This window comes from Eulemur rufifrons, chromosome 4, assembly GCF_041146395.1.
Source record: "Eulemur rufifrons isolate Redbay chromosome 4, OSU_ERuf_1, whole genome shotgun sequence".
Lineage (NCBI taxonomy): Eukaryota > Metazoa > Chordata > Mammalia > Primates > Lemuridae > Eulemur > Eulemur rufifrons.
Genome location: NC_090986.1, coordinates 9,997,156 through 10,018,378, shown reverse-complemented (window position 1 = coordinate 10,018,378; position 21,223 = coordinate 9,997,156). Strand labels below are relative to the sequence as shown.

At 37.8% G+C, this 21,223-nt stretch overlaps 1 protein-coding gene across 1 annotated transcript in view; it reads left to right on the top strand.

The window, feature by feature from the left end:
* The window catches only part of LOC138382433 (zinc finger protein 678-like), a 37,678-nt gene extending 17,731 nt beyond the window's left edge, over window positions 1-19,947 (top strand). The window contains 4 exon segments of the mRNA XM_069466935.1: window positions 492-618; window positions 17,436-17,657; window positions 18,327-19,136; window positions 19,388-19,947. Coding sequence (XP_069323036.1) covers window positions 492-618; window positions 17,436-17,657; window positions 18,327-19,136; window positions 19,388-19,947 — 1,719 coding nt within the window.
* Window positions 19,948-21,223: the final 1,276 nt, after the last annotated feature.

The window sequence follows — 21,223 nt, the reverse complement described above, 5'->3', positions numbered from 1 at the left end:
AATATTCTCCCTGGGTCAGAAGCATTGGCTTCACTGTTGAGCTTGTTAGAAATGCAGAAACTCAGAACTCGCCCCAGATCTCCTGAGTCAGAATCTGCATTTTAACAAGATCTCCACTTTATTGTTGTACACATTAAAATTTGGAAGTTATCTTCTAAATCACCATCTCTTTCTATAATGAGAAATGTAGACAACTTATCCTATGATGTAAATATAGCACTCAAATTTACATACCTGTGTTGATGCCCATAATTTTATACTTTATCATCCAGAGAAGTATCATATATACAATAGTTTCATAGACTGTATCCATCCTCCCTCCTCTGAATTAAAATATACTTTCAGTAATATCACTGTGATTTTAAAAAATTGTATTGGATAATTATAGTCACTTATATGTCAGAAACAGTTCTTGTAACTTTCATTTTTCCTAAAGTCAAATTAGAACACCACTCTTGGCCGCTTGGTAAATATGTATATTTCTTTTTCAGGAGGAGTTGACATTCAGGGATGTGGCCATAGAATTCTCTCCAGAAGAGTGGGCATGCCTTGACAGTGCTCAGCGGAAATTGTATAGGAATGTGATGTTAGAGAACTACAGAAACCTGGTCTCTCTGGGTAAGGATAACTTCAATACTCAATTCCTATTCCACACTAAGGGCTCCATTTTCTTCCTTTGTAGACTGTTTCGTGGGACTTTCTACATCAGATGAATGAGTTTTAGAGCCCTGCTTTCAAAGAAAATTTGAAGAATTTTTGGTGTAGAATAGAAAATCTCTAGATGTCTCATCTTGATTTAAACCTTTTACTATTCTTAGATGATCTGTACCCTTCATTTTATATTACTGATAACTCTAGAAATTCAGTCTACAGAGATTGTTGCCTGCATCTTAGGATCCAATTTCTACAACTTATTTTTCTTTGCTGGTAGTGGGATGTGGTGCTCAGGAGCCATAAATTTGTAATATTTTCTTCTCATTCTAAAGGGACTGTCAGGAAACGATATTTTGAAAAGTAATTGTGTAGATTCTTCTATGATGTTCTCTCTACAATGGCAGTACTAGATTAGTAATTAAAGAATTCCCAGCAAGAATAATATGAATTATTTCCAATAAAACAGGTCTTGCTGCCTCTAAACCAGACCTGATCACATGTCTGGAGCAAAGGAAAGAGCCCTGGAATGTGAAGAGAGAGGACACAACAGCTAAACACCCAGGTAGGTGAGATTGAGTGAAGCAGATAACACAGGTGTGAGGTCCAAAGGTAAAGAAAGAAACCAAAGTTTTAAAAGTGGCTTGGGAAGCTCTGCTCCATTAGACCTGTTTTCTGAGAAGCCTGAGAGTGTTTCTCTTTCTCTCATACAGAGACATCTTCTGTCCCATGCTCTTCTATCCTCTAAGAACTCTACTGCCCCTCTAGTGATATTTCTTAGAGTTCAGTGAGAGCCAATGGTCTTTGCATAGCTTACGAGGGACTAGTGACTTGGGGGATATGTGAATATCTGTATATTTTTTAAGAGCTCTATGTTAAACCATTTTTGCAGACAATGTCTTTCTCTGTTGTCCCAATTGGAGTGCAGTGCCTGATAATACTTGCCTGCAACATCAAACTCCTGTGCTCCAGTGATCCTCCCACTTCAGCCTCTAAAGTAGCTAAGACCACAGGCATGCACCACCATGACCAGATAATTTTTTTGTAGAGAGGACATGTTATTATGTTTTTGAGGTTGGCTTCAAAATTTGGCCCCCAAAACTCCTCTCAAAGGGCTGGGATTACAGGTGTGAGTGACCATGCACAGCTTCATTTTTAAGTTCCCTTTTTGCTTCATGTCTGAAATGAGTGAGGGGAAGAGTAAAGATATTGGGATTTGTTTCAGAAATCCCACAATGACTGGGGACAGAGATTTCATCTTTTCTCCTTTTTAATATCTAATTCTATGGTGGTTTCAGATTTGTAAAAACATATAGCATCTTCCTAAACATAAGAAAACCTAATATGATTACACACCTTAGTTTTTTAAGTATGAAATAAGATTAGAAATTTAAACTCTTCCTGCCCAAGTTCCTCAACTGTAATATAATTTATACTATCTACTCCCCTTGTAGTATTCTTCAACATACTATGTCATTGGGAAACCTATAATTGCTGAGCATATACTACGTTCCCAATTGATAACCAATATTTTGTAGATAGGGTTTCTTTTATCCCACTCTCTTGCCAACACTTGTTATTTCTCTTCATTTTGATATTTGCCATCCTAATACGTGTGAGGTGATATTTTATCAGGTTTTGTTTTGAATTTTCTGGATGATTGCTGTTGTGGAATACCTTTTGTTAGGTTGGCTTATGGTTGAATCCTGAAAAGTATGTATAGCATGTAATACTTAGATAGTGATCATAAAGCCTGTGAAACAAAAGCCTCAGGAGTCTGGAGAATCCAAGGTTGTAAATCAAACTTTGACCACAGAGAGCTACAGGACCACAGACAGCTGCAGCAACACTGGCATTCCCATACCCCCTGAGAGGGAGGCAGCTACCGCCTACCATATCTCTGCAGATGTTTCTCACTTTCCCTGAAAAAACCCTCTGTCAAACCCAAGCCTTCCCCCTCCCTCAGGGTGAATGCTCTTTTGGTCTCCACCCATCTGCACCCAGATGCTCAAAATAAACAGCATTTTGCTACACTTCAGAGTTTGTATATCTCCCTCTCTGCTCCAGACCTAACAATTGGTGCCAAAAACCAGGAGGGCACACTGGGTGGACATTACCTCCAGGACTCTAGCAGGCAAGGCTTGCAACTCGGGAAGCAGTAGGCAGTGGCAGATTGTCCTGGGCTAACTCACAAATCCTGCCTTCCTCTGAGTCCCTGGGTCACTGTTGAGGTTCCCATAGATCTTTCACTAAATTGAAAGAGACCAGTCTCCTTCGTGGATCAAAAGTCCTCTGGAGCCAGTAACCCTCCTTGTCTCTGATGAGGTGGCTGGGAGAAGTCCTGAGCCATGCACGGGCTTCTCTCTAAATTGCCTGTCATCCTGGAGTGTAGGCAGGGTATTCTAGCTTGGCTGAGGTAAGGTAATTGTCCACCTGGATCCTCCTGAACCAAGCTGTGAGGCAGACACCAGACTGGGATTCAGATCATCCTTGCTGACCTTTAAAATCTACACCCTGAGATATCCTGCTCCTGGTGAATAGGGAGCTCACAAACTCTTTCTTGTTTTCCTATCCCTCTTGTTCTTATTTACTCGTCTTGATTCAAAATTCCTACCAGTAAGCTGGAGGACTCTCATCCCCTGGGGCCTTCGTTGGACACAGGGACTCTTGTTCTGACTCCTCGCTCATGGTCATTGTTCACCCATGACTCCCATTCCATTCCCTCATTCTTGGGACACCTAGAATTGAGTAGAATCAGCCCCGTGTGACCCCCTACTCTTTCCAGGAACATGGGAAGCTCACAGACCATTCCTCCTAAAACTACCCCTTAGGAGTTCCTTCTCTGAAGCCTCAGACCATTAGGTCTCACTGATAAAATTTGGCCAAAATGACTTATCTTTCACTGTGAGGCAGCTTGTCCACAATAGAAGATAAATAATAACTCTTAGTGGCCTGAAAATGGAACTTTTGACTTTAACATACTTCAAGATCTGTATAATTATAGTCACTGTAATAGCAAGTGGTCCAAAATCCCTTCTATCCAAGCCTTCTTTACTCTCCACTCATGACCCTCTCTCTGTCAAAACTGAAATCTGGCACAAGTCTTTCTACTACACACTAGACCCCCTTCCCAACTTCCCCCCTCACCGTAAATCACAGGGAACTCCAGATCGTAGTTCCTCAGATCTCAGTCTTCCCCCATATAAAATTCCTCCACTGCTACCTAAACCCACTCCACAACCCCTCCCTACCCCACAATACCTGCACTTTCTCTGCCCAAAATCGGGACCCACAGGTTCTACCACACAAGGGTTGTACCCACTCAGGGAAGTGGTTGGGGAAGAAGGCATTGTGTGGGAACATGTCCCCTTCTCTCTTTCCGATCTCTCCCAGATAGAGAAAAGACTAGATTCCTTCTCAACTTATCTTCATGCTTTTATCAAAGAATGTTTATATATATCTCAATCTTATGATCTCTATATAATTCTTTCCTCTGCTTTATGTCCTGAGGAGAAGGAGAGGGTCTGGCTCAATGCCCAGGCACATGGTGATGAAATTCATCGACACACCCCCACCCAATCAGGGATGACTGCCATTTCCAGAACAGACCTATTATGGGATTGTCAAACAGAAACCCAAGAGGAGACAGAAGAATGGGCTAAGAGAGATCATTTGATCACATGCCTATTAACTGGCCTGAAAAAGTCTGCCCACAGGGCAGTGAATTATAAAAACCTAAAAGAAATCCCACAGGGACATGATAAAAATCCAACTCCTTTCATGTCCAAGCTCACTGAGGCCTTAAAAAATATACATCCCTAGACCCTACTACTGCTGAGGAAATTTTACTTCTCAGTATACACTTTATTTCCCAAGCCACACCTGACATTAGACATAAACTTAAAAAGTTAGAGGATGGTCCTCAAACCCCACAAAGAGATCTTTTACAAACCATCTTTAATGTATTTCATAAAATTGATGAGTAGCAACAACTTCAAAAACAAAATAGACACCAGACTAAATATCAGATGTTGATACCCGCTCTCAACAGACCCCCAGAATGTCAACTGGAAAAAGGGGAAAACAATGAACCCAGGCCCATATTTTAAATGTAAACAAACAGGCCACTGGGCAAGACAATGTTCTAATCCTCATTTTCCCCCAGGCCTTTTCTCCTCTGTAGAAGAAGGGCCCACTGGATGGTCCACTGCAACTTAGCCCTTGGAGGCAAACCCACATCCCTTCCTCCCAATGAACTGGACAATCCTGATCTCGTACTGCTGAACCTCTTAGGCCTGGCAAAAGACTGACAGTGCCTGTGACTTACAGCCCCCAAGCCAATCACCACTTCAGATCCCCAGGTAACTCTGTTGGTGGCAGATAAGTCAATTTCTTTCCTCATGAACAGGGGGACAACATTCTTGGCCCTACCAGTTGGGTAGGAGGAACTACCCAACCCTCCTCACTCTCTATTGTGGGAGTTGATCTCTTATTACCCACCCCCTAATAACACTCCCTTTGACCTGCCAGCTAGGCAAAATCATCTTCACTCTTTCATTGTTAATTCTTCCTCGATTCCCAACCCCACTATTAGGAAGAGATATCCTCTCAAAATTACATGCTATTTACCACCTGTCGATCAAGAGCCACAGACAAACAACACTCTTCTTCTCCTCACAAACTCCCCTCCATCTCCGATAGCTTTTTCTGAATCTGAACTCAACCCCAAAGTCTGGAACATTTTTATAAATGGAACTTTTAATAAATGAGCTCCATAAAAATTCTCCTCATTGCTTCTCACCCTGAAGTAGCTACAGAAGGAAAGGCTCCACATTTTCCCCACTTCTGAGTTAATTTTACATAGAAATTTAATTTTAACAACAAAAATGGGGCAATATTAGGGTGGTCTTGAAACTCCCAATTTTCTAATAACAGCTAAAAATCAATTCTGAGCTCTCCCCACTCTTTGCTATCTCTCTCCCAAAGTAGCAGGTAAATTGCTCAGACTCGGTTTTCACAAATGCATAGAAGAGCCCAGGAAACAAATCTAAATCTTTACATTTCCCCAGCTCACAGCTTTTAAAATTTGCTTGAAAAACCTCAAGTTATTACTGAGAAACTCCTAGACAGACAGCAGCGAAGTAAACTCCAAGCCTTTATTTCCTGCCTCAAACCATATCTCAGGGGCAAAATTCACATCTCCTGAGATAGGCCTGACTACATTCCAGGGATAACCAAGTCTCCAGGAAGAAAGGAAACAAGAAAACTGTCAGAAAGACACCAGCACCTACTTCCCAAACTTTCTAATTTTTTTTCCCTTTCCCATAACTTACACTTCCTTTTCTTATATGTATATAATAAAAAGTGTGGAATGTCAGTTTGGCTTAGGGTGGGAACCCGAAAAGTATGTATCGGATGTAATACTTAGTGATCCTAAAGCCTGTGAAACAAAAGCCTCAGGAGTCTGGAGAATCCAAGGTTGTAAATCTAACTTTGACCACAGAGAGCTGCAGGACCACAGACAGCTACTGCAATGCTGGCATTCCTATCCCCCCTGATAAGGATGAAGTTACCACTCTCCCCTATCTCTGTAGGTGTTGCTCACTTTTGCTGAAAATCTCCTGTATAAAACCCAAGGCTTTCCCATCCCTCAGGGTGGACATTCTTTGGCCTCCACACATCTGCACCGAGGTGCTCAAACAGCATTTTGCTGCACCTCAGGCTTTGTGTGTCTCCCTCTAGTCCCTGAATCTAACACTTTTTATATGCCTGTTGTTTACCTGTGTTTTTTCTTTGAAAAAAATCTACTCAGTCTTTGCCTATTTTTGAATTTGCTGCTGCTGATGATTATTTTTGCCTTGAAATTGTATCAGTTCCTATATAATTGAACATTAACCTCTTATGAGATATATAATTTGCAAATATTTTCTCACATGCTATAGGTTTTCTTATTTTGTTTGTTTCTCTTGCTATGTAGACACTTTTTAGTTTGATGCAGTACAACTTGTTTATATTTGCTTTTGTTCCAGTGCTTATTGTGTCATGTTAAAAAAATCGTTGGAAGACTTATATCAAAAGATCCCTATTTATAGATAAGGTTTTTCTATATGATTTCTTTGGAATTCTTTTTTTTTTTAATTTCAGCATATTATGGGGGTACAAATGTTTAGGTTACATATATCTCCTTTGCTCCACCTGAGTCAGAGCTTCAAGCGTGCCCATCCCACAGATGGTATGCACTGCACCCATTAGGTGTGTATATATCCGTCCCATCCTCCCCTCTCCTATCTGCCTGACACCTGATGAATGCTAATACTATATGTGAACTTATTTGTTGGGCAGTTAAGTCAGTTCATACCAATTTGATGGTGAGTACATGTTGTTCTTATTTTTCTATTGCTGTGATACTTCGCTTAGAAGAATGGGTTCCAGTTCTATCAAGGATAATATAAGAGGTGCTATACTACCATTGTTTTTTTGTGGCTGAGTAGAACTCCATGGTATACAAATATCACATTTTATTAATCCACTCATGTATGAATGGGCACTTGGGTTGTTTCTACATCTTTGCCATTGTGAATTGTGGTGCTATAAACATTCTAGTGGGCTGTCCAGAGCCCACACCCTCCTCATTAAATGTCCTATTGGGCCTCTCTAGTAAATTTATCTAATCATTTATTATATTTTTCAGCTTTACAATTTCTGTTAGGTTCTTTTTATGGCTTTTATCTTTTTGTTAATATCTCAGTTTCTTTAGGCATTTTTGTGCTGATTTTGTTGTGTGCCTGTGTTATGTTTTTGCTTGTAGAGCATGTTTAAGATGATTGATTTTCATTGTTTTTCACATCATGGAAAGATCTCCATTTCTGAAGGGTTGATTCCTGGAGATTTATTTTGTTCCTTCCAGCAAGGCATGTTTCCTTTATTCTCTGCATGCCCTACAATCTTGTGATAAGTTGACTCCATTGTGTCTTTTGGATTTTACCTATACATTATAATTTTATGGAACTCTATTCAACTCTGCACACTTTATCACACTAAGGTTCAAAATTTAAATATCAGTTAGCTGTTTATCTATTGCCAATATAATTCCCTATGTGGTTTTTTTTTTTTTTTTTTTTTTTGCCTGTATGTATACGTTACTTCTATTTTGTTTCTAACATATGTTTTTTTCCATGAATGATGGTCAATAGTTGTTTTCTTTTGTCCAGGTGAGTTGTCATGGAAATTAATGTAATGTTTGCATCTATTTAGTAGTGAACGTGTATGACTTCTCTATGAGAGAAATGCTTTTGCAATTTGAAGATAATATTTGAAAAGCTTGATAACTGTGTATCTATTTAAGATACTGATTATTTTTTACTTTGAATTTTTTGTGAAAATGATATAAAATTTACAATCTTAAATACATTTAATTATTCACATAAGTCTTGTTACCTATATTAACTTTGTTATACAACATATGTCTAGAATGTTTGTGTTTTGTAAAACTAAAATTACATACCCATGAAACAATTACCCATTTTCCACTTTGCGTAAGCCATGAAAAATACCATTTGGTTTTCTTTTCTTTTTTTTTTTTTTTTGAGTCAGAGTCACACTCTGTTGCCTGGGCTAGAGTGCCATAGCATCAGCCTAGCTCACAGAAACCTCCAACTCCTGGGCTCAAGCAATCCTCCTGCCTCAGCCTCCTGATTAGCTGGGACTACAGGCATGTGCCACCATGCCAGGCTAATTTTTTTTTCCACATATATTTTTAGCTGTCCATAGAATTTCTTTCTATTTTTAGTAGAGATGGGGTCTTGCTCTTGCTCAGGCATTCTGTTTTCTGTTTCTAAGAGTGTAACTACTTTACAAATATCATATAAGTAGAATGATACAGTATCTGCCTTTTTGTGGCCCACATTTCATTTAGCATAATATCACCAAAATTTATGTGTGTAATAGATGTTGCAAGATTTCTTGCTTTTTAAAAGCTGAGAAAAAGTCCGTTCTTGTTATAGTCCAAATTATATTTACCCATTCATTGGTAAGGGTAGGTTAGGATGCTTTCATATATTGGCTTTTGTGAATAATAATCTAATGGATAAGGGTGTGCAAATATCTCTTTATTTCCCTATATATGCAAGAGTTATATCTGTTTAATATTATGATTCCTCGATCTAGTTGTCTACCTTTATATAAAACTGCTTTGATTACTGTAGGTTTTTAATGTTTTGATATCAAGATTCATTGTTCCTATAACCTTGTGTCTTGTTTTGATGATTGTTGGGCTCTTTGTTGTCCATTGAGATCCCACATTATCTTGTAGGTAGCTGTTTTTATTTTTGGAAGAAATGAAATTGGGAATATGAAATGGATGAACAGAGTCTGCAGATCACTTTCGGTAGCGTGGACTTGTTCACAATGTTCTCTTCCAACAGTGAAACAGAGCATGTCCAAGCATGTGCTGTTTATTATCATATATTCCTTATTTTGTTTGTTTTTTATTCTGTTATTCATTATAGTTTTTTACAGTTTTTGTCAGAAGTGAAAATTTGTAAAATTTTCATTTAAAAAAATTTGTTAACACTTGTTTTGTGGCCTAAAATATGGTCTCTCATGATTTTTTTTTTATTTCAGCTTATTATAGGGGTACAAAAGTTGAGGTTAAATATATTGCCAATACCCCCCCATCCCCCCGAGTCAGAACTTCAAGCATGTCCATTCCCCAGACAGTGTGCATTGCACTCATGATGTAGGTATACACCCATCCCCTCCCCCTACCCCTACCTTAGTCTGATAACCAATTGATATTATTCTCAAATGTGCACTTAGGTGATGATCAGGGAAACCAATTTGCTGGTGAGTACATGTGGTGCTTATTTTAACATTCTTGGGATACTTCACTTAATAGAATGGGTTCCAACTCTCTCCAGGAGAACAAAAGAGATGCCATATCACCGTTATTTCTTATATCTGAGTAATACTTCATGGTATACATATATCACAGTTTACTAATCCATTTCTGAATTGATGGGCATTTGGGTTGTTTCCATATCTTTGCAATTTGAATTGTGCTGCTATAAACATTCGGGTACAGGTGTCTTTTTTATAAAATGACTTTTGTTCTTCTGGGTAGATGCCCAATAATGGGATTGCTGGATTGAATGGTAGGTATACTTGAATCTGTTTAAGGTATATCTCCATATTGCTTTCCACAGGGGTTGCACTAGTTTACAGTCCCACCAGCAGTGTATGAGTGTTCCTATGTCTCTGCATCCACACCAACATGTATTGTTTTGGGACTTTTTGATAAAGGCCATTCTCCCTGGAGTTAAGTGATATCTCATTGTGGTTTTGATTTGCATTTCCCTGATGATTAGATATGTTGAACATTTTTTCATATGTTTGTTAGCCATTCTTATATCTTCTCTTGAAAAATTTCTATTCATGTCCTTTGCTCACTTTTTGATAGGGTTGTTAGATTTTTTTCTTACTGATTTTCCTGAGTTCTAAATAGATTCTAGTTATCAGTCCTTTATCTGATGTGTAGTATGCGAAAATTTTTTCCCATTCTGTAGGTGGTCTGTTTACTCTCGTGACTGTTTCTTTGGCTGTGCAGAAGCTTTTTAATTTAATCAGGTCCCATTCATTTATTTTTGTTGTTGCTGTGATTGCCTTAGGGGTCTTCTTCATAAATTCTTTGCCCAGGCCAATGTCTGTAAGAGTCTTTCCAACATTTTCTTCTAGAATTCTAGTAGTTTCACACCTAAGGTTTAAGTCTGTTATCCACCATGATTTGATTTTTGTGAAAGGTGAAAGCTGTGGGTCTTGTTTCAGTCTTCTACATGTGGCTATCCAGTTTTCTCAGCACCATTTATTGAATAAGGAATATTTTCCCCAGAGTATGTTTTTGTCTGCTTTTCAGAGATTAGATGGGTATATAAGGATGGTTTTATATTTGGATTTTCTATTGTGTTTCACTGGTCTGTGTCCCTGTACTTGTGCCAATACCAAGCAGTTTTAATAATCACAGCCTTGTAGTATAGTCTGAAGTCTGGCAAATTAATACCTCCCATTTTGTTTTTATTGTTTAAAATTGCTTTTGCTAAACGGGGTCTTCTCTGCTTCCATACAAAGCGTAAAATTATTTTTTCTATATCTGTGAAAAATGATGTTGGTAATTTAATAGGGATTGAATTTAATCTGTTGATCACTTTGAGCAGTATAGACATTTTAACAATGTTGATTCTTTCGATCCATGAGCATGGTATGGTTTTTCACCTATTTACATGTTCTGCAATTTCCTTCCTCACTGTTTCATAGTTCTCCCTATAGAGGTCCTTTACCTACTTAATTAAATATATTCCTAGGTATTTTATTTTCTTTGTTGCTGTTTTGAAGGGTATTGAGTCCTTAATTTGGTTCTCCGTCTGACTCTTATTGGCATATATGAATGCCTCTGATTTGTGTGTATTGATTTTGTATCCTGAGACTTTACTGAATTCATTGATCAATTCCAGGAGTCTCTTGGTTGAATCCTTGGGGTTTTCTAGAAATAACATCATATCATCAGCAAAGAGTGAGAGTTTGATCTCTTCTGTCCCTATTTGGACTCCCTTGATTCTGCTCTCTTGCCTGATAGCTCTCGCAAGGACTTCCAATACTATGTTGAAAAATAATAGGGACAGTGGGCAGCCTTGTCTGGTTCCAGTTCGAAGTGGGAATGCTTTCAATTTTTCCTCATTCAGTATAATGTTGACTGTGGGTTTGTCAGATATGGCTTGTATCATTTTTAGATAGGCCCCATCTATGCCTATTTTGTTAAGCGTTCTTATCATAAAAGGGTGTTGAATTTTGTCAAATGCTTTTTCTGCATCTATTGAGAGGATCATATGGTCTTTATTTTTGCTTCTATTTATGTGGTGAATTACATTTATAGATTTGCGTATGTTAAACCATCCCTGCATCTCTGGGATAAAGCCCACTTGGTCGTGATGGATTATTTTTTTGACAAGCACTTGGATTTGATTTCCTAGGATTTTTTTGAGAATTTTTGCATCTATATTCATAAGGGATATTGGTCTGTAGTTTTCTTTTTTTGTTGCATCCTTTCCTGGTTTTGGTATCAAAATTGTGTTGGCTTGGTAAAATGTGTTGGGGAGAATTCCATCCTTCTCGATATTGGAGAATAGTTTATGTAGGATGGGCACCAGTTCTTCTTTGTAGGCATGGTAAAATTTGGCTGTGAACCCATCTGGTCCAGGGCTTTTCTTTTTGGGTAGGTTTTTTATTGCTGTTTTGATTTCAGATCTAGAGATTGGTCTATTCAGGAATTCTATTTCTTCCTGGTTGAGCCTAGGAAGGCTGTGTGTTTCTAAAAATTTGTCCATTTCCTCTGCATTCTCCAGTTTGTGTGCATAAAGATTTTTGTAGAATTCATAGATGATATTTTGTATCTCTGTGGCATTGGTTGTGATTTCTCCTTTCATGTTCCTAATGGAGGTTATTAGAGATTTTTCTTTTCTGCTCTTGGTTAGTCTAGCCAGAGGTATGTCTATTTTGTTTATCTTTCCAAAGAATCAACTTTTTGTTTTATTAATCTCCGTTATGGTTTTTTGTTGTTCTTTTCATTTAGTTCTGATTTGATCTTAATAAATTCTCTCCTTCTGCTAGGTTTGGGGTTGGTCTGTTCTTCTTTCTCCAGCTCTTTGAGTCTATTTATTAGTTTGTCTATTTGTAAGTTTTCTGTCTTTTTGATATAGGCATTTATGGGTATGAATTTTCCTCTCAGGACTGCTTTAGCTGTGTCCCACAGATTTTGTTAAGTTCTGTTTTCTTTGTCGTTTAATTCAGAGAATGTTTTGATTTCCATCTTGATTTATTCGTTTATAAAGTAATCATTCAGGAGGAGGTTGTTTAGCTTCCATGACTTTGAGTAGAAATGAGAATTTTTGTTAGGGTTCATTGTTACTTTTATTCCTCTGTGATCTGAGATGATGCATGGTATAATTTCTATTTTTTTTTAATTTTTTAAGACATGCTTTATGTCCTAGGATATGGTCAATCTTAAAGAATGTCCTATGAGCTGATGAGAAGAAAGTATATTCAGTGGATTTTGGGTAGAATGTCTTTTAAATGTCAGTCAGGCCCATTTGTTCTAACATTCTATTTAAGTCCATTATTTCTTTGTTTATTTTCTGTTTGGAGGATCTGTCCTATACTGTCAGTGGCGTGTTAAAGTCTCCAGTGATTTTTTTTTAAATCTATTTCAGCTTATTATGGGTGGTACAAAAGTTCAGGTTACATACGTTGCCCATGTGCCTCCTATCCCCCCAAGTCAGAGCTCCAGGCGTGTCCATTCCTTACATAGTGCGCATTGCAGTCATAATGTAGGTCCAGTTATTACAGTATTGTTATCTATCATTTGGTTCAGATAAAGTAGGGTTTGCTTTATGAATGTGGGTACACCTAAGTTGGGTGCATATATATTAAGTATAGTTACGTCCTCTTGTTGAATTGTACCCTTCACCAATATATAGTAACCATCTTTGTCTTTCATTACTTTTGTTGATTTAAAAACTAAGTTATCAGAGATTAAAACCACCACACCAGCTTTCTTTTGGCTTCCATTTGCTTTAAATATTGATTTCCACCCTTTTATTTTCAGTCTAAATGCATCCTTGCAGGTTAGATGAGTTTCCTGAAGACAGCAGATACTTGGCTTGTATTTTTTTATCCATTGGGCCAGTCTATGTCTCTTGAGTGGGAAATTCAAGCCATTCACATTTAATGAGAGAATTGATAAGTGAGAAAGATTTTTGATGATCTTGTTGGGTGTAACTTCATTGTTATGTTTTTTCTCTTGAGCCATAGTGATAACTGGGTTTTGATCTTTAGCTTTTGAGTAGTTTTACATTCGTGTGTCTTTCTTGTGCTGGTCCATGGGTAACTCTGTTTTGAGTACTTCCTGGAGAGCTGGTCTTGTCTTGGTGAATTCTCTGAGTTTTTGTTTATCGGAGAATGTCTTAATTTCTCCTTTGTATAAAAAACTTAGCTTAGCTGGGCACAAGATTCTAGGCTGGGCATTGTTCTGTTTCAGAAGAGTGAGAATGGGGCCCCAATCTCTTCTTGCTTGTAAGGTTTCAGTTGAGAAATCTGGCGTGATTTGGATAGGCTTTCCTTTGTATGTTACTTGTTTCTTTCTCCTTACAGCTCGAGGAAGGGTCTCTTTAGTGGATATTTTGGTCAGTCTGATGATTGCATGATGTGGTGTCTTCCTATTTGGTATGAATCTCCCAGGGGTTCTTTGAGCTTCTTGAACCTGTATATCTAGAGTTTTGGCAAGACCTGGGAAATTTTCCTCAATTATATCTTCAAATAGCTTATCCAACCCTTGATTATTGTCTTCTTCACCTTCAGGAATGCTGCTAACTCTCACGTTAGGCTTCTTCACATAATCCCACATTTCTTGTAGACTCTGGTCTTTTCTCTTATTTCTTTGCTCTATCTCTGTGACTGACTTATTTAATTGGAAAGTGTTATCTTCGATCTCTGAGATTCTTTCTTCTGTTTGATCTACCCTGCTCTTGAGACTTTCCATTGTGTTTTGTAGCTCCCTGAATAAATTCTTCATTTCCAGGAGTTCAGTTTGATTTTTCTTCAGTATTTTGATTTCTTTGGTGAATTTTTCTTCCAAGTCCTGGATTTTTTTTTTTTTTTTTTTTTGTGGTTTCTGTGTCTTGGTTATCCATTTTTTCTTGTATAATATTCAGCTTATTTATGATCCTTGTTTGAAATTCTTCCTGTGACATGTTGCTATTTTGAATCTGGTTTGTGTCAATTGGTAGAGAGCTGGTATTCCTCTTTGGGGGCAAGATTTCAGTTTGATTCTTTATACTCCCAGAGTTCTTTTGCTGAGCCCTTCCCATCTGGATCAATCATTAGATCCCTTCTTTCAGGTTTAGTCTGGACAGAGGCACGCCGTGCGCGCTCTTCTTAGGCTGTGTAGCAGCCTAGGTGAGTTGCTTCTTTTGTCACTAGGGGGAGCCCGTTGTGTGTTCTTTAGGCTTTTGCTACCTCAGCTGGGAGGGCTGCTCCTGTTGGGTCCAGCCCCAGAGAATTAATTTGACCTAAAACCGGTTTGACGAGTTAAGTCACTGGGCTGTGCTGGTTGCAGACGGAAAGCTTCTTTTTCTTGTCTCTTCCTCTCCAGATGTGGTTTCTGCCTCTCTCTACGTGAAAAACAGTGGCTGGGGCAGGGGCGGTGCCCTCCGTTCGCCCAGCGCCCCAGCTGCTGCAGCACCCGCCGGCGATGGTGTGCTCCGCCCCAATGTCCACAAGGTCCATGCTCCACTCTCTTGCGACCAGGGAAGCACTCAGTGGTCACACAAAGGCGGAGCTCCTAGTGGGGGTCCACGGACTAGGGGAAGGAGCCGCCCAGGGAGCTGCCCAGTACCCAAATGCTCTGCAGCAGCTAGGCTGTGGACCCCGACAGTGGTGGCTGCTGTCTGCAGATCGCTGGCCCTGGGGGTGAATTTTCAGGGGCTGGAGGACCAGGAGATTGAGGGAGCCCAGCCACCCACAGTCTCCAGGCTAGAAACCCGCCATGTAAGACAGTTCGGCGTCTTTTAGCTGCCTTTTGATGCCGCCTAGAACAAACCCTCCCCCGCTAGGCGCAGTCCGGGCACAGAGCTCTGGGGCCCAAAATGCCTCATGCTAATGTCTCCTCCCCACAGAGCCCCACGTCTCCCACGGTGATTCTGCACCAACTTCAGGCAGATCCCTAAATGAGTGGGTTTGGAGGTCAGTGGGGAAACAAGCCACTTTCCTGTGGGGCTGAACCCACCTCACTCGCTGGTGAGGCGGGTACAGCGGTCGTGTGCTCCACTCTCTATTGTCCATCCCACACTCTCCAGATTCACGATCTTATTTCCCGTTCACCTCAATCTTTTCTTGCTTTGTGTCCCATGATGATTCTCTGTGGATTCACACCACTGTTCTTGTTGGGGAGCGATCCTCTAGCATTGTGGCAGACCAAGATCCATGCCTTCCTTTCCAGGAGCATGAATCCAGGAGGTCACCTAGATTCCGCCATCTTCTCTCCTCCTCCATGAATGTTTTATGTGCTATTGAGAAGATTGTATATTCTGTTGCTGTTGTTTGGAGTGTTCTGTATACATCTGTTAGGTCTAATTACTGTATGGTGTTTTTATATCCTCTGTTCCCTTAGTTAATGGTGGGAGGGAGAAGAGGGTGTGAGTACATTGACACCTAACGGGTGTGGTGCACACTGTTTGGGGGATGGACACATTTGTAGCTCTGACTTGAGTAGGGTAAGGCACTATATGTAAACTAAACATTTTTAACCCCATAATATTCTAAAATAAAAAAATAGAAAAATCTCTTTGATTTCATTCTTTCTTACTGACAATGGAATATTGAAATATTCTATTACCATTATATTGCTATCTATTTCTTGCTTCAATTCTGTCAGTGTTTCCTTTATATATTTTCAAACTTTGATGTGAGATAGAGATATATTACATATGTTATTGTGATACGTAACCAGAAAATGAGCCTCTTTATTGTTTAATGCCATTCTTTATCTTTTGTGACAGTTTTGACACAAAGTATATCTTATGAAATATAACATTTTTTACTTAAGTTATAACATGCCTAATATAATTGTGGCCTCTCTTGCTCTCAGGTGGTTAACATTTTCATAGTATGTCTTTTTCTACCCTGCCAGTTTTAGTCTATTTTTTTCATTAAATCTAAAGTTGTCTGTTGTAGACAGAATGTAGTTGGATTTACATTTTAATCCTTCTATTCAGTGTATGTCTTTTGACTGAAAAGTCCAGTGTATAAATATTTTTAGAGTTTTCTTAATGAGAAAGACTTACTATTCACCTACAGTTTATTTAATTCTTAATACTATTTTGCATTTCTTTTTTTCTCTTTTTTCCTCCTTTGTGCCTCATTGCCTTTTGTAAGGATATGCTTGATTATTTTCTTATCTTTTGTGTGTATCTGTATAAATATTTTCTTTGTGTTTACCATGGGAAGTCCCTGAAATCTTTTAAAGTTACAACATATATTATACTGCTAGGAACTTAACTTCAGTTGCATGCAATAATTCTGCCTCTGCACATCTGCTCTCAACTGTATGTTACTGATGTCAGTAATTATAACTTTTTATATCATATATCCATTTGCAGATAGTTATAACTAGTTTTATGATTTTCACTTTCAAATTTTATAGCATAATTAAAAATGTTTTATGTACCATTATTATAATGCTACTGAAATTTGTTTTTTTGAGTGTGCGTATTGTTCCCAACGAATTATATGTTTTTCATGGGAGATAGAAACCAGTCTTTGGAAAGGCCCTAAAATGACAGATGTATGGTCATATAAGCCACTAGTTTGATTCCTTTTGGAGAAGAATCTATCCAGGAGTGGGGATTTTACTACTAAAGTCACCATGCTGTATCAGGGAGGAGGAAGGGTATTAGTGAATAAATGTAACAACCTTTTATTCTCCTTCTATCTGGCTGAGGGTATTGTGCACATCTGGGGTGGGGTGCTATAATCTTTTAACTCGTTATTAGAGTTCTCTAAAAGTCAGATCGGCCAGTATATTTTTACATTTATATACCTATAAAAATTTAAGATCTATGGTATTCTCTTGTGCTCTCTTGCTAATGTGTTTGGTATAATTTTGTGTATTTCATCTGCAATAAATATATATTGATTCAACTCTGATAAGTAAGAAAATTTGTTATTATAATTTCTTTCAGCTCTGTCTTCCTCTTACACCCAAGAACTTTTGCCAGAGCGAGGCATAAATGATCCATTCCAAAAATTGATAATGGGAAGATATGGAAACTCTGGCCTTGAAAATTTACACTTAAAGAGAGACTGGAAAAGTGTGAGTGAGTATAAGAGGCAAAAAGTATATTGTGATGGACTCACACAATGTTTTTCAACTACTGAGAGCAAAATTCTTCAATGTAATATATGTTTAAAAGTCTTTAGTAAATCTTCAAATCTCAATAGACATAAGATAAGACATAATGTAGAGAGAACTTTCAAATTTAAAGAATGTGGCAAATCCTTTTACATATCATCAACCCTAACTCAGTCTCAGAGATTCCATATAGGAGAGAATTCCTACAAATGTAAAGAATGTGGCAAGGCCTTTAATCAGTGCTCACAGTTTACCAAATGTAAGAGAATGAATACATGCACAAAACCTAACAAATGTAAAATATGTGACAAAGTCTTTAAATCTTGTTCAAGTCTTTGTAATCATAACAGAATTCATACAGGAAAGAAGCCCAACAGATGTGAAGAATGTGGCCAAACATTTAAGCAGTGCTCACACCTTCTTGTACATAAGACAATTCATACAGGAGTGAAACCCTACAAATGTGAAGAATGTGGCAAAGCTTTTAAACACCATTTAAAACTTTCTAACCATAAGGGAATTCATACAGGAGAGAAACCCTACAGATGTGAAGAATGTGGCAAAGCTTTTTACCCTCACTCAAACTTTTCTAAACATAAGAGAATTCATACAAGAGGGAAATTGAACAAATGTGAAGAATGTGGCAAACTATTTATGTACTGCTCTGACCTTCTAGTACACAAGAGAATCCATACTGGAGAGAAACCATACAAATGTGAAGAATGTGACAAAAGTTTTAACTGCCACTCAAACTTTTCTAAGCACAAGAGAATTCATATAGGAGGGAAACCCTACAAATGTGAAGAATGTGGCAAAACATTTAAGCAGTGCTCATACCTTACTCTACATAAGAGAATCCATACTGGAGAGAAACCCCACAAATGTAAAGAATGTGGCAAAGATTTTAACTGGAGCTCAAGCCTTTCTATACATATGAGAATTCATACTGGAGAGAAACCCTACAAATGTGAACAATGTGACAAAGCTTTTAACTGTTACTCAAGCCTTTCTCAGCATAAGAGAATTCATATAGGTGTGAAACGTTACAAATGTGGAGAATGTGGCAAAACATTTAAGCAGTGCTCAAACCTTACCATACATAAGAGAATTCATACTGGAGAGAAACCCTACAAATGTGAACAATGCGACAAAGCTTTTAACTGCCACTCAAACCTTTCTAAGCATAAGAGAATTCATACAGGAGGGAAACCGTACAAATGTGAAGAATGTGGCAAAACATTTAAGCAGTGCTCATACCTTACTGTACATAAGAGAATCCATACTGGAGAGAAACCGTACAAATGTGAAGAATGTGGCAAAGCTTTTAGCTGGAGCTCAAGCCTTTCTATGCATAAGAGAATTCATACAGGAGAGAAACCCTACAAATGTGAAGAATGTGGCAAACCATTTATGCACTGCTCACACCTTCTTGTACACAAGAGAATTCATACTGGAGAGAAACCTTACAAATGTGAAGAATGTGGCAAAGCTTTTAACTCTCAATCAAACTTTTCTAAACATAAGAGAATTCATACAGGAGGGAAATTGAACAAATGTGAAGAATGTGGCAAACTATTTAGGTACTGCTCAGACCTTCTAGTACACAAGAGAATCCATACTGGAGAGAAACCATACAAATGTGAAGAATGTGACAAAGGTTTTAACTGCCACTCAAACTTTTCTAAACATAAGAGAATTCATACAGGAGGGAAATCCTACAAATGTAATGATGTGGCAAACCATTTATGCACTGCTCAGACCTTCTAGTACACAGGAGAATACATACTGGAGAGAAACTGTACAAATGTGAAGAATGTGGCAAAGCTTTTAACTGTCACTCAAACCTTTCTAAGCATAAGAGAATTCATACAGGATGGAAGCCCTACAAATGTGAAGAATGTGGCAAAACATTTAAGCAGTGCTCACACCTTACTGTACATAAGAGAATCCATACTGGAGAGAAACCTTATAAATGTAAAGAATGTGGCAAAGAGTTTAACCAGAGTCGGAGCCTTTCTATACATAAGAGAATTCATACAGGACAGAAACCGTACAAAAGTGAAGAATGTGCCAAACCATTTAAGCATTGCACAAACCTTGCTGTACATAAGAGAATTCATACTGGAGAGAAACCCTACAAATGTGAAGAATGTGGCAAAACTTTCCACCACCAATCATTCCTTACTAACAATAGGAGAATTTATGCAGGAGAGCAACCCTACACACATGAAGATATGGCAAAGCTTTTAATGGGTGCACAATCCTTCCTACACATAAGAGAATACATACTGGAGAGAAAACATTACAAATGTGGTGAATGTGGAAATGCTTTTAAGCAGTAATCAATCCTGTCTGAGCATAAGAGAACTCAGAGTGGAGAGAAACTTTACAAGTGTGAAGCATGCAGAAAAACATTTAAACAGTGCTCACACCTTACTTGACATAGGAGAATTCATACTGGAGAGAAACCCTACAAAGGTGAAGAATGTAGCAAAGTTTTTATGTCATGCTCAAACTTTAATTTACATAAGAGAATTCATACCCGATAAAATTCCTCTAAAAATAAAAACGTGACAAGTCTTTAATAGGCGCTCACATCTTACTCAACATCAAAGAAATCATACTAGATAAAAATGGGATAAATATAATGACTGTGGAAAGAGCATTCTAAAAATATAAGCCTTAGAATGAATGTGTATTTGTCCTGAAAGGAAACAGTAAAAATGTAACCTAGTCAAATACTTTTACTTACATCACAGATCTTATTGTATATGGGGTAATTTCTACTGAAAGAAAACCTTGCAACATTTGCTCCAGTATTATTCAACATGAGAGAATTTGTATTGGATAGGAAATCTGCATATATAATGAATATGGAAAAATATTAGTGCAAACCATATAACTTAGAAAACAACGAGTTGATACTTAAAGGTCCTTCAGATGTATAGCAAATTTGAAAAAAAATACAAAAAATCAAGTCTAAGTAAACATCAGAGTATTCACAGTGGAAAGCACTAAGGCACTGATACTCTCATACATTACTCTAAATCAGGGTTTTAATTATAGTGAGTAATTCTGTTCAAGCAGTTGCAGAATTTATTTGTATATAGGTTTAAAAGGAGCATATAAATTTTTTTAGTTAAGATTACATTTAAAGTATATATTTTGTATTTACTGAAAAGAAAATATTGATGGAATACAAGTCTCACAGCAGTAGATGCTATGCTTTCTTTCCTAGAGTTAATTTGAAGCCATATGGTTAATTCTTGCTGCATCAGAGCTATTAGAGTTCTTTATATGTTAGGTTGGTATCATTCATGTACATATCCATGGAAAATCAAAAACACTGAAAAGTCAGATATATGAAGAATATGTAACTCAAGTGGTGCTTTGTGGTTGACTATCAACCGGGTTTAAGTGACACATGAGCTGTGTATACAGACCCATATTCTGCATTATGGTAAGAAAGAAACAACTATAAATTTAGAAATATATTCTTTTAATAATTACATGCTAGTATATTAAAATACAGTCGATTTTAAAATTGTTCTTTTAGATTATAAATGTACTTAACTTGTTTTAGTAAATTAAAAATTGTTTTTAAAATGTCAATTTTGT